General features: G+C 41.0%; 1 protein-coding gene across 7 annotated transcripts in view; it reads left to right on the plus strand.

Annotated features, from left to right (window-relative positions):
- The window catches only part of DOCK9 (dedicator of cytokinesis 9), a 339,621-nt gene that overhangs the window by 240,745 nt on the left and 84,588 nt on the right, over window positions 1-14,288 (plus strand). For 3 of the 7 annotated variants that reach the window (XM_067536846.1, XM_067536847.1, XM_067536850.1), the window contains 2 exons: window positions 8,291-8,338; window positions 10,680-10,816. In XM_067536846.1, coding sequence (XP_067392947.1) covers window positions 8,291-8,338; window positions 10,680-10,816 — 185 coding nt within the window. Of the gene's footprint in view, window positions 1-8,290; window positions 8,339-10,679; window positions 10,817-11,398; window positions 11,553-11,594; window positions 11,935-14,288 lie in introns of those variants that run through there. The other 4 variants (XM_067536848.1, XM_067536849.1, XM_067536852.1 and 1 more) reach the window with 3 other exon arrangements.

Consider the following 14,288-nt stretch of genomic DNA (forward strand, 5'->3'; position numbering starts at 1 on the left):
TTATAGAGTGTCGCTAGTTCCACACTAATTTTGGGGAGTTAAGGTAGAGACTTGTCACCTCTGGCACTTGAAGTTCTTAAATAGGCTAGAACAATGAGAGTTCTGTGGCACTTTAAAGACTAACAAATTTAATTTCAGCAGGCATAAGCTTTCGTGAGCCTCAGCTCACTTCCTCAGATGCAGTAGGTAGAAATGATACAGCAAATGGGTAACATATAGGAGGCATCATATTAAATGTGCCCCCGGTACCACGCATGCCTAGCCAACTATCTCCTCTCATGCCTACAGCAGAACAGCTTCTGCCCCTTGCAAGCTCCCCGCTGCAGCATGGATCGCCCGGGATCGTGCAGTCTCCATCTCCAGTGGACAAACCACTGCTCCTATATCAAACACCAACTCTATAGCCTGGAACTTCATCACAGGCCCTATTGGCTTCACCTCGATAGCACCATCCTTCCTGGACCAGTCATCAGACTCTGAATGGTCCTCGGAACTGGGCCCAGCCTTTTCACCAGCTTGCTCACATAGTCCACAACCACAAAATCTCAGTTACACACCAGCATACACATCATCCACAGAGCCGTAGTTCTGATACCCGCACAGACCACCAACACAAATAGACCCGTAAGCCTAGTCCTACTGGGACCCCTATCGTGGTCACGGAGCACCACCCCCTCATCACCAATCTTTGTCCAGTTACACAGCCCCTTCCTCAGTCTACAAGAAACCATGATGCACCATCATGCCCCCATCGGCATCGGACCCACCGATTCCAATTGGAGCATCATCGACCCTGGATGAAGCGTTCATTACTCCTCCTCATCCCCATGATAATGGCCAGTACCAAGACCTCCTGCATCAGATTGCAATGGCCCTCAATCTTCTAGCTAAGGATGTAAAAATCCCCAGGACAAGTTCCTGACATCCTACAAACAATGGGTCCCTCACACACTGAGCTCCCTATTCACAGTGCACTCCTTCAACCAGCCCAGGTGGCCTGGCATGCCCCGGCATCATGCACCCGAACACCTAAACAAGCTGCCAGGAGCTATTTTGTTCCAGCCAAAGGCACTGACTTCCTTTTCTCAGACCTGCCACCCAACTCTCTCCTAGTACAAGCGGCAATGGAATGTGCCTGACAACAACATTTTAGGACCACTCCTCCAGATCGAGTGGCCAAAAAACTTGACCTGATCAGGTGCAAAGTTTATTCATCAGCACGCCTGCAATTCTGCAGTGCTAGCTACCAAGCTATACTGGCAGAGTATGACTTCAGGTCATACTCTAAACTCAGAATTTTAAGCCTCACTCCTGGAGGATAAACAAGCAGAATTTAAGTCCCTCATCAAGGATAAATTAGTGGCTAAGGTCTTCCTTCAACCAGCAGTCTGCAGCAGGTACATCATCATGGTCCTTGGCCTCTGGGATGGTGGTTCTTCATAGGGACTCCTGGCTCCAGGCATCTGGTTTTCCTAAGGAGGTCCAAACCACTCTTAAGGACCTCCCTTTCAACAATCAGAAACTTTAGTGATAAGACTGACGAGAGTCTACACTCAAAGACTCTCGTGCCATGCTTCAGTCTTTGGGCCTCTATGCTCCATACTCCATACTTGCTGCCAAAACTGGGCCTTTCCGACCTCAATATCCCACCCGATCCTCCAGTCTCTCCAGTTGTTTTCAAGAGCCATCTTGCTCTCTTTGCACAAAATTGGAGCAAGATTATTATCGATTATTGGGTATTAGACATCATCCACCGGTGGTACCTCATAGAGGTTTTTCACCTTCCTTCCTCGTCACCCTCCACATGGGAACCATGCAGACCCATCCCAACATGACCTTCTCCATAAGGAGGCATGCACCCTCCTCCAAATAGGCACCATACAATGAGTTCTGCACCACTATTGTGGCTCAGGCTTCTATTCCTCCTATTTCCTTATACTGAAAAACGGAGGTGGGAGAGGGGCCTTCAACCCCATTCTGGATCTGTGAGCATTAAACCGGTTTATCCACAGGTTCTGTTTCCAAATGGTCCATCTTCCCCAAATCATCCCTTCCCTCTCCATTGGGGCCTGGTTCGCGGCTCTCGATATGAAGGATGCGTACTTCCATGTGGCATCCATTCTGACCACTGCAAATTCCTTCACTTTACAGTAGGACATTCCCATTATCAATTCCGTGTCCTACCTTTCTGGATTGCCACCGCCCCTCACATGTTCACAAAGGTCTTCACAGTAGTTGCAACCTATATGTGACATCTGGGCAACTCCCGGTTCTCATATGACCTTCTCCAGAAGGAGGCATGCCTAGATGACTGGCTCCTCGTGCCATCATCTCACAAACACATCATCATTACCATCCATACACTGTGGGAACTCTTCATCAGTCTAGGCATCTGTATCAACGAGGATAAGTCTACCCTAATGCCTACCAGAGAATTCATCTTTATAAGAGCACACTTGGATTTGATTGCGAGACAGGTCTCCCTCCCGACAGACCGCTTCATTGTACTCACCTCCCTCATTATGAAACTACAACTTCATCCCCGCACACACCTCCATCAATGCCTTTCACTTCTGGGACATATGGCAGTGTGCACCTCCATTACTCTGCATGCCCACCTTCACATGAGATGCCATCAGCTGTGGCTTCGTTCAGTGTATGATCCACAGAAGAACCACCTCAACAAATGAATCCTTCTCCTGCCATCAGTGGTAACTTCCCTTTCATGGTGGTGTGACCTGTCCAAGGTCATGGCAGGCACCCCCTTCAACTTTCCTATGCCCCACACCACCCTCACCACAGATATGCCACTTGTGGGCTGGGGCGCTCACATAGAGGGCCACATGACCCAGGGCCTCTGGTTCCCCAGAGAAGCAAGGATGCACATCAACATCCTAGAATTATGAACGGTCCACCGTGCCTGTCATGCTTTTCATCCTCTCGTCCGCCACAGACGTGCAACTTCTCTCGAACAGCATGACATAGGTCGTATACATAAACAAACAAGGCAGAGTCAGATCTCCAACCCTCTGTCTGAAGGCAATTCATCTGTGGAATTGGTGTCTACGATACAATGTCACACTTCATGCAACCCATCTACTGGATATAGATGATAACCTTGTGGACACTCTTAACCACTCCTTTCATTGCAACCACAAGTGGGAACTTCACTCTTTGTTCCAACTTCTGCCGATGGGGCACACCATGCTGGGACCTTTTCACAATAGCTACCAACCACAAACTTCTCCTCTTGTGCTCTAAAGGTGCTTTCAGTCAAGGCTGTTAGAGGAGTACTCTTCTCCATCCTTGGACACTGGAACTACATTATGCCTTCCCATCCATGCCTCTCCTCCCACAAGTGCTCCGCCAGGTGAGACATGACCATGCAGTCATCATCAGTGTGAATTTGCCTCTCTGTCCTGGAACACATGGTTTCATGTGCTTATATGGGCTTGGCTCTGAATGGCATATACACAAAGTAAATACAGTATGAATACCATAGTAACAATTCCTGCCAGTGTTTGGTCCTCACTAACGTGTTGGAAAGATCCCAAACAGTCTGTGTTGGTGTTAACTTTCTCTCCCCCACACCAAATAAGACAATCATTATGAATGCCTCTCTGATAGTCTGGGGAGCCATGTGAAGTCACACAGCTCAGGGCACTGGGACACCCCAAAAAGCCAGAATACACATCAATTTTCTGAAATGCCAAGCAGTCTGAGAAGCTTGCAAAGCTTTTCTACCATTCATCCAATTCCACCATGTACTCATAATGTCAGACATCATCCTTTTAGCTCTGTACTTTCCAGGAATCCAGAGCTCCTTGGCAGACTGCCTTAGCAGGCATTTTGATCACAAGTGGGAGTTATATGATTCAGTAGTGCACAACATATTTATTCAATGGGGAACCCCCACTTAGTACCTGTTTGTCTCCCAGACAAACAGGAAATGCAACATTTGCTAGTCTGGGGAGCTCAAGAAAAGCACTCCATAGGTGATGCTGTCCTGTTGCCTTGGTCAGATCACCTGAACTATGCCTTCCCTCCCATCCCGCTACTGCCTCGGGTACTATAAAGAATTCAACAAGTCATGAGTCATCCTCATTGCCACCAAGTGGCCCAGGCAGTTCTGGTTCCCGAGTCGTCTACAAATGTAATCCCATCCACCTATTAACATTAAGTCCTTTCCAAATCTCTTGATTTAGGGTCAAGCAACCCAACTCTGAGGCACTTCGTCTTATGGCATGATATTTGGATGGGCATTAGGTCTACAATGCCCTTGCTCTGAAGCCATGCAAACCATTTTTAATAGCCAAAAGAATTCCACCATGAAATGCTATCTAGCCAAGTGGAAACATTTCTCTCTCTGGGCCCAGAAATGGCTTATCTCCAGAAATTCCCACTATTTTAGATTTTCTTACTCTCAAGATGACAGATATCTCCCTTAATATGCTGCAGATCCACTTGATGGCAGTCAGTGTGTGTCACCCACCATAGGATGGCTACTCAATTTTTATTCCATCACTAACAACCAGATACTTGAAGGGTCTGATCACAACCTTTTTGCCCGTAAAGAGTCCGAGCTCCCACTGGGACCTTAAGTTAATACTTTCAGTACTCACCTAGCCTCCCTTTCAACCACTAACTATATGCTCATATCTCACCTGTCTATGTGGGTTTCATTCCTTGTCACTGTCACCTCATCCAGAAGTGTAGGTTAGCTTGGCTGATCCACCATACACATATTCCATAAGGACAAAGCCCTTGCTACAACTACACCCAGATTCATTCTTAAGGTATTTCAGGAATTTCACATAAACCAGTCAGTTCACTCATCTGTGTTCTTTCCGAAGCCCCATGCCTCTAGTGAGGAGGGAAACAATTCCCTCAATGTGCGACAAGCATTGCCATTTAACCCACAGAGAAAAAACAATCAGAAAGTCAGCTATATTATTCATTGCCATAGCAGAACAAGTCTTGAGGTCAAGCTGTATCCTCTCAGAGTATCTCTGTTGGTTCTCTAGCTATATCCTCTTTGGTTATCAGTTGATATAGCTTTCTCCATCACATGGAAGAAGGGTTCACTGTACAGGAGTGCAAACGGCCACATTAGCATCACTTCAACAGGTTCACCTGCTTGACATTTGCAGAGCAGCCAAGTGGAGTTTTAGCCACATGTTCACGAGACATTATGCTCTGATCCAGGTGCATGCTTTGGGGAAGCAATATGTCCTGCATCCTCTTCACACCCTTCTTTATGAGTAATGCTTGTCATGCACCAATAATAAAATATACATAGGGACTAGCACTTGAATAAGAAAGAGAGGTTACTTACCTCATTGAAACTGGAGTTCTTCAAGATGTGTGATCCCTATCTGCATTCCACTATGGGCTCTCTTTCCCCTCTGCTTTGGATCATGTCTGAATTTGCAGTAGAAAAGGGGCTGGAGAAGCAGCTGCTCCACCCCAGCCCTTATAATTTCGGTTCAAAGCACTAAGAGAGCAGGTACGCAGGCATGGACCAATGATGTGCACGCCAAGAATTCTCCACAGTGGAATACCGATAAGAGCCACACATCTTGAAGAATTCCAGTTACAACAAGGTAAGTAACTTCCCTATATTTGGCACAATGTTAATATTGGGAGTCAAACAACCCACCCTTCCTTCCACAAAAAAAAGTTATCTCAAATTTTAGGACATACCCTCAGACACAAACCTGATCAAATAGGTGAGCTTGTCAAGCAGTTTCTGGAAGTTAACAGATGTTGACTGTTGAACTAGCAGAGAAAATGAGTTCTGCAGTTGAAGGCCTCTCAATGAAGTGCTGTGCCAACAGCCACTTAATATAAAGCTAAGGATTATATTATGAGTAAATGCTCATGCTGATCTCAAAGGATCTCAAAGATCATGCTGATCTCATTATCAAAGGAGGTTCCCTGAACCCTCCATCCCAACTGTAGTATAAGAGGAGCAATTAGGAGAAGGGACATAGTTCCCTAGCCATTATACAGGGTATTAATTTACTTAGTGTTGGGGATGATTCCATACTCCCCTTGAACTGGGGGAGAACATGGCACACACCCTGTGCCCACCTCCCACATTGCTAATTGCACTTCCCTTATGATATTAATCTTGTTTATTATGGTGGTGCCTAAGGACACGGACACACACACACACACACACACACACACACACACACACACACCACACCCCCCCCCCCAAGAATGAGGCTTCATTATACTAGGCACTTTACAAACACAGATTAGTAGATAGTCCCTGCCCCAAAGATGGTACAGTCCAAATAAACAAGACAGGCACAGGACTGTGGAAAGAGGTATAACACACAAGCAGAGTGAACAATGGGGTGATGGCAAATGTCATAGTCTAGGATTTTTTTTCAGAGGAGGAGTTAGTTAGGAGAGGATACGTTAAATGCCAAGAAAAGTGAAGGGATAGGGGACATGGAAGGTTCAAGGAGTGAGAGGAACAGGAAAGAAAAAGAGCAGGTATGGAATGAAGCTGAGGTGAAGAGACTCTGAGGGAAAGGATTGGAGCAAGCAGCCAATCAGAAAGCCCAGTCTGAACTTTAAAAAATTCTGTGAATGTCCGAAGGTCCGTGCTTCTGCTCTTACCAGCTAGCGTCTCTAGCTGGTTCCTCCCTGCAGTTTTTCCCTGCAAGGTCATATGGGTGGAATAGTGGCACAACCTGGGTCCTAGTTTCCCCAGAGTGAGGGGTCTCACCTGAATGCTTCTGGGTCCAAAGGGTGACCCTGGTTGGGCCCTTTTTTTATCACCTCCTACCAAACGTAGCAGTCCCTGATTTGGCTGCCTCTGTAACTGCTCCTACTAACTGGGGCCTGGCTGGCTCCTTACATATTGCTGGTAACATCTTCCTGATGTCTGTTGCCATGACAAATAAACCTGCACACCAGCTTTCGGTGCAGATTTGCAGTTTTCTAATGAGCAAATCAAAGTAGTTTTAAGAGAGCAAGATGGACAGTTGCTTTTAAAGTGTCCTGTATATTAATGGAAATGACATAACTTATAACAAGATATGTGCCAACTGGGTCAAGTAAAATAAGAGCAAATATAAGCATTCACCTGAACTATTTTCTTGAAGTTTGAAAATGTTTTTACTTAAATTCTCATTTGCAATTTTTTTCTGATTTATCCGTATATATCCTTGTTTCATCCAAAAGCAGGAACATCCACATGTACAGGCTGTTCTCACAGTATTTCTTGCTTGACCTAAAACAAGGTAGTATTGCAAAATTTCAAGAAAGTCTGCGTGCATACAATAAACATCTTAAAACCAAGATGCTGGTTTGAACCAAAAATCCAAGCCTTTTAAGATGGATAGTTATCATTAGCTATAATCAAACCTGAAAAACAGCTTCCTCTTTCAAGACTCACCACTGCCCCAGAATCTTTAAAAAATGAACCAATTAACGATGGCTAAGTGAAGAAGCAGATAGGAATTGTTGACATATTAGTTTTTAATAACAATTTAAAAATAAAATTATATATAAAATTGTATACATTTAGTTATGTTACTCTCCCCGTGTCATCTGCAAGTCACTTTTCTTAGACTGTAAGCTCACTGGGGAAGAGACTGTAACTTTGCATGTGTATAGACATCATCTCATACAATGGGGCCCTGCTTGTGATAGGTACAGCTAAACACTACTACCATATAAATACTAAATAATAAAGTCTATTTAGGGTACAATGTTTAAAAAGCAGCAATGAATATAATTTCCTTTGGTTTTTGTTTTTCATCCTTGATGTTCCCCATTTGTCATTATTAGAAATTCTAACTTGGGCCAGCGAAGATATTGCGCTCTTTGCTTTGATTCCAGGTGATGGGAGCTCGGCATGCTCTGTGCCCCACTCCTGCCTCTGCCACCCCCTGCTGCTCTGTGTATACTGCAGAGTAAGAGGAACTGCAACTCCTCAGCACACTCTCTTCATGGCAGCAGAGGGGCACACATCTGCCACCATGTCGACCCCATGGTCAGGAGAAGGTTAACAAAGGCAACCTGACCTGAGCCCAGGAGAGTCAGTTTGTTTGCTGACCTGACCTGAACCCGAGCCATCAGGTTCAGGTCAGGTTTCAGGGCTCTGCTTTAAGGACAGGAGCAATTAAAATGGAGTTTTTTCCCGAAGGGTCTGTGGGGAAAGAGCTTAGAAGGACTGACATGCAGAAATAATAGTTAAATAATTGTAATAAACTTTTATTTAAACCATTTTTAAATGTTGTTATAATGATTCCTAATTTGTTCTCTGCAGAGTGTGCTTGCATCAGTTCCAGTACATGGGAAAACGATACATAGCCAGGTACTGTGTAGAATTGAAATTTACGGTGTTATGCTATGAGAGAATTAAAATAGTATGTACACTATCCATTGAGTTCTTGTTTATTAAAAACTTCTTATAAAATAAATTATTACTCAGTGATGCCTACCAATTTGAAGGTGAGTAATTGAATGCACAACACTTTTTTGAATGCTATCTGAAAATATTATTGCTGCTTAAGAATATTAGAAATATATATACCAAAATATGCTTATATGAAATTAATTTAATTGGTATTTACTTTTGAGAGACATATATATATTTTGAAAAATAGGGTTATTTCTAAAAATGATGCTCATGAGGTAGCAAATATTAGTTTGTGATTACACATTTTGAATAATGACAAGCATTGAAACTGTCTTGATTGAATCCTCTTCGAAGCACTACTACCTAGTATTTTTACTAAATTTAAATTATAATATTGTACATTTCAAAGACAGGATAGATCTAAATGAGGTATGGCATAGATCTATAGTCACATTGATTATTGCAATATGTTTCGTAAGTTGCCATTTTACAATTTTTTTCTGTTTTCTAGGTTTATAGTTTTCAGTTCATAGAGCTAAGTTCGACCATCAGAGGCATGTGTGACACTCACATTGAAGTCTGTTAAAAAGTGGGAAGTCAATGGGAGTTTAATGCATGTATCTGAGGTCAGAATCTGGCCCATAAACTGTACAGTATACTTGAGTATTTCTTCCACATTTGCATAAATCTCAAATAAAGTGTAGAGTAACAGTTGTTATAACAAAGAAGTAAGTTAGTTAACCTGTTCTGTTTAGTCTTTCATACTGCATCCACCACCATGATTTTGGCGCCACTGTGATATCATTAAACTTGTGGGTTGAAATCCTGACCGTACTGAAGTCAATGGGAATTTTGCCATTGATGTTAATGGAGTCAGGATTTCACCAACAGTGCTGGCGTTTATATTTCCCCAATGTCAGTGGCTAAATGCAGGCTACTATACTAGCAGTTAACACTGGAAATTGAAGGACCAAAGAGTTACAGCACATACTACAAATCAGAAAGATTTTAAACTAAACTTTTTCAAACTTAATGATATGGGAATTTGTTTCTTATAAAAAGAAAATAATAAACTTTCATCCTAATTTAAATGTGAAATACTCATCCAACCTATTACATGAATGCTATTTTGGGGACTTACAAGAAGCTTGTCAATGTCTCTTTCTCTTCTCCCCCTCCCAAAAATATTTTTTTTAACACGTCAGAAAAAATCAGTGACAAAATGGATCTATAGCTGTTTCTCAATTTAGATTGTAGCTTTAGCTATGATTATACTGCTTTGTGCTTTAACATACTTAAGAATCTCCAGTCTTAAAAATAACTATAAAAGTAAAATTTTTAATTATAAAATGCATTAAATTGACTTGTGATGAAATTAGAGGATTGTAACATTTTGACTGAATAGAGAATACCATGCCACATTTCCATTATATTGAATTATCACTTGATCTTGATTATCACTTGATAATCACATGTTAACAAGCACCGAACTGTTAAAACCATAGAAGTCTCTGGTGGTCTGTGGGTTTATTGCTGTTTCACAAACAATGTAGCTTTTAAATATGTAACATTGATGTCACACCAAAGCATATTGTATCACAGTAAATGCATATTCTCTTAAACTGCACAGAATAACACTAAGTGAGTGAGACCTCTTAGTTAAGGGAACAAGGAGATATGTAATTCCAGCACTAGTTTTCATTTCTCATCAGCTCTGGTGGTGGTACACAATAGGAAGTTTCTCTGTACTGATTGCTAACACAAATCGCTTTTCTGTTTTCTTCACTTGATTGCTGACAAGTTTTAACAAAGTGTATGGCTCTTCTCCCTTCCTGCTTGGGTAAGATACAGGTGTTAGTGTCGAAGTTAATATCTGCTCTTATTGCATGTGTGCTTTCCAGTTTTACCACTGCACCTCTTCCTAGCTTTTCCCCAAAACTTATATAATAAAAATAAATTAGTGCATTTTTCAGTTCTGATTTTTGTCAGAATATCACCTAAATGAGTTATAATCTAAGATTAACATTGCTAAAAGCTTTGAAGTAAATTAAATATTTCAAGAGCTACAGTTTGGGTGCTTTTATTTTCACTCATTGAGGTTTTCTAATTAAGAATTTGACACTATATTTTTTTAAATGCCTATTTTTGTTTTAGCTAACATAAAACAACAAATAGGCTGAATTATAGTTCATACTTTAGTACTTTTTATGCTGTAGTTGCTTAACTAACTCTCCCTGTCTTGCTGCAGTTTGACATGTCTAACTTTTGCTTCTATCCCATTTCACCCATCTTGCAGGAACCAGGAGGGGTTGGGACCCATAGTTCATGATCGAAAATCTCAGACATTGCCTGTTTCCCGTAACAGAACAGGAATGATGCATGCCAGATTGCAACAACTGAGCAGCCTGGATAACTCTCTCACTTTTAACCACAGTAAGTTTCATTACACCATAACAGTTGTCATCCTCATCCATTACCACAACACCAGAGGCAGGTCCCAGACCCACACCAGAGCTCTTCATGGACTTTATTATTGTTTCAGATCAAACAATTAGGTGGAATTAATTCACTGGTTTGTTCCCACTTTGTGGCAGAGCAATCAGTACTGAGTGATGACATAATGTGGACCGTGGCTAACTATAGCATTACATGTTTTAAAGTGGTACATAAAATATTACATAACTAATAAATTCTCAATTATTTTAATCTGGGATTGATTTAAATTACAAACACTTAAATTGTGTGGTGCTCATCCTGAAAGAATTTATTTCTTGCTTTTGAGCTATATGGTTTGATTTTATTGAAAGTTTTATTTTTACCCACTTACGACCCATTAAACATGTAGATTATACTTTTTATATAATATGCACTTAGTTGATCATGTCTCCATGTTCTGACATCTCTTGATGAAAAATATAATTTTAAAATTTCTATGAGGAATTTAAAGTCCATGATTTAGTTTGTGTGGATGTGAAAAATCTTCCAATAATGAAGTGACTTTTTCTGTGTTTTCAGTGTAAGAAAGATATCAAGTGTGCTTGGAATTTCTGTAGACAATGGTAAGACTTAATCAGGTTGAAGTCAGTTCATGTAAGACTGCTTTAATTGAAAACAGTTTTGTATATTTGCCTTTTTAAATATGCTGCTTTTAAATTTTGAATTATACAAGATGCAGAATATTTTTGACATGTCATTTTTCAATTTCCCACAGTTCAAGCATCAAAGAAACTGGTCAGCTAACCTAACAAAATACAGTACTTATTCATGCAATGCGTTGACTTTACAGAATTGCGTACAGTAGAACTATATGTACTGTGCAAGTTAACTATACATTAACTGTTCTTGCTCATCTACTTCCCCTAACTGCCCCTTAGACGTGCACAAACCCTCCTAGCTAATTGCCATTAATGTAAGGACACAATTGATCCATCCTTCAATATTTACTCATGTAATCCCTGTGAGAACTTGAGAAAGCTGGTTCCATACTGTAGACAATAATATAAATGCATTAGCCTTGTGCCTTCTTTAACTGGTGTCTTTCCATCTTTGTCATTTCTTTTGCAATAGAAGAGATTTATTAACAAAAGATAAGAAAAATTTAAAAGCTCAACAAGTAATTGTGTATATATATATTCCACTCTTAGTGCACATGTGACCCCAGCACCAGAGAGTGGAGTCTTTTGAACAGCAGTGCCCATTGACTCATGCCTGCACCCTATTTGCCCACCTGAGGACGTAGAAGGGGTGAAGCAGGACCAACCATCTCTGTTCCTTCTAACTACAGCATAGTCTGAGAGAGAGAATAATTAGCAGCATCCTTATTTTAGCTAGTTTTTTCCATTGTAAATTTTGTCTGTAGTTAGTATTTGTAGTAGGATTTAGTTTAGGATGAATTTTGTAGGTTACATATAAAACAAAATAATAACAATTCCTAGAGACTAAATTTAACAGGCTAACATCCAATTTAATTAATTTTCTCACTCAACTGTCCTTTGGAGCATTTCAACCAAGCCTGGTTGTGATCCCATTTTCATTAATGTAATTGCACTGCTGGATTACTTCCTAGGTGCAGGATAAAGGGATGTCTTTTATATTCCCCAAAGTTTATTGTTTTGTACCTCAGAGTCAGGACAACCTCCTGTAGTTTATTGTCTGGTATGCTGCCTTCCTGCTGACTTCACATCTCCTCCCGGCTTTGTATGTAAATGACTCGGACCAAGAGACAGATGAATAAACATGCTTTGTCTGACATAAACCTTTTTGTCAACTCTGCCTTAAGACAGACTTTAGGATATTTTTGTAACCCCCTTACCAGTTGGCATTGAGAGGTGTTCCTCAGAAAATTACCACTAAGGATAGCTTAAGCATAAACATGATCCCTCTGTTGCCCTAAAACAGTTCGGTACACATGCGTTGGTACTGTTGAAAGAGTAGCTTCCTGCAAGCAGCCATACAAACGCTATAGTAGTATCACTAGGGTCTTGTCTACATGAATAATTAGTTTGCGGCAAGCTGGGGTGTGTATCTACCCCATACTAGACTGTCACAGACTAACTCTCTGTGTGGACCTTGTGAATGTGCATTAACAGTTAGTGCTCTTTGATCTAGTCCTCTTCACACCTCAGCTCGCTGCAAACTAGGCGAGCCTTAAAAATCTCAGCACTGACCATACTGCAGGCAAGCTCAGCACCAACCTTGTTGGTACCAACATTTTCTGTACCTCATCATTTAGCACTGAAGACTTGTGAATTGGAGCATTCAGTACTGACCACATAGGCACCAACATTTACAGCATGGATTTCTCTGAATCTCCATTGCTAGCACAGTCTGTTAGAATCCTTTTATCAGTACTTGGATTTGCTAAAGGATCAATATTGGGAATTTCTTCAGGTGTGTTAAGGGATTCTGGTGTTGGGGGGTGTACTGGGGAGCTGTGTCACAAGTCCACCCAATCTATCCTTAATCAATTTTCCCCTTTATTATACAATTTCAGACAGAATTATTGACACTTATAGTATCTGAATGTATATTTATGCTAGACAGTAATAGCAGACAAGACGAAATAAGTAAATGGACCCAACTTACCTCATTCGAGGGCACCAGGAAGTAATTCCACCTTCGATGATGTTTGTTGCCTCCTCTGATTTCATGATGTGGTCCTTCAGTTCCACCCTTCTATTTCTGGTTGGGTGTTTCTCCAATTTGGGCATTGTTCTCTTAGGTCTTCTACACATTTCCAAATTCTAGATTACTTAACTTTCCTCCAATCAGCTTTTAGCACATCACACATTTGCTTTTTTTATGTAACCCATACATTATTCCTGCACAAGCTTCAGTTTATCCAAGTTGTGTGTTTTGTGCTATTTTTCAGATTTTGTGCCATGTTGTTTTGTCACCCTCTCCTGGGTTTTCCCAGTGGAAGGCTGCTTCTTGTTTTTGTGTTTGTGTGTTTTGACTTCAAAACTTCCAGCATAACATTTTACCTTTGTTCTCTCAGCAATAACATCACTTTAAGCAGATCATCAATTCTATGTAAAAGAAGAATTGGCAAAATCACACTTATGCCAGCAAGGCCTTGGCCTACATGCTACTTCATCTAAACTCATTCTCTATCCTTAGTTACAAATCATTAAAATATAGCTATCAAAGCTCTCAATCTTACCATTAGCAATCCTTCATTTTTATATCTTAATATTATATTCTGTATGTGTATATCTACATACCCCTTTAATCTGTTTTGTGGGGTTGGGAGGAAGTTATGGAAAACATGATGATCTGTTTCTGTCAACATTTCTAATGTTCTTTAAACACGGATTTTTAAAGGCCTTTTTCATTCAAAGTCCAATTTTGTTTGTGAATCATTACCAAAATAGTCATTAGAAATTTTCTTGTGTTGCATTTTGAG

This window comes from Emydura macquarii, unplaced genomic scaffold, assembly GCF_026122565.2.
Source record: "Emydura macquarii macquarii isolate MOO-44397 ecotype Brisbane River unplaced genomic scaffold, CSIRO-AGI_Emac_v2 contig_3671, whole genome shotgun sequence".
NCBI lineage: Eukaryota > Metazoa > Chordata > Testudines > Chelidae > Emydura > Emydura macquarii.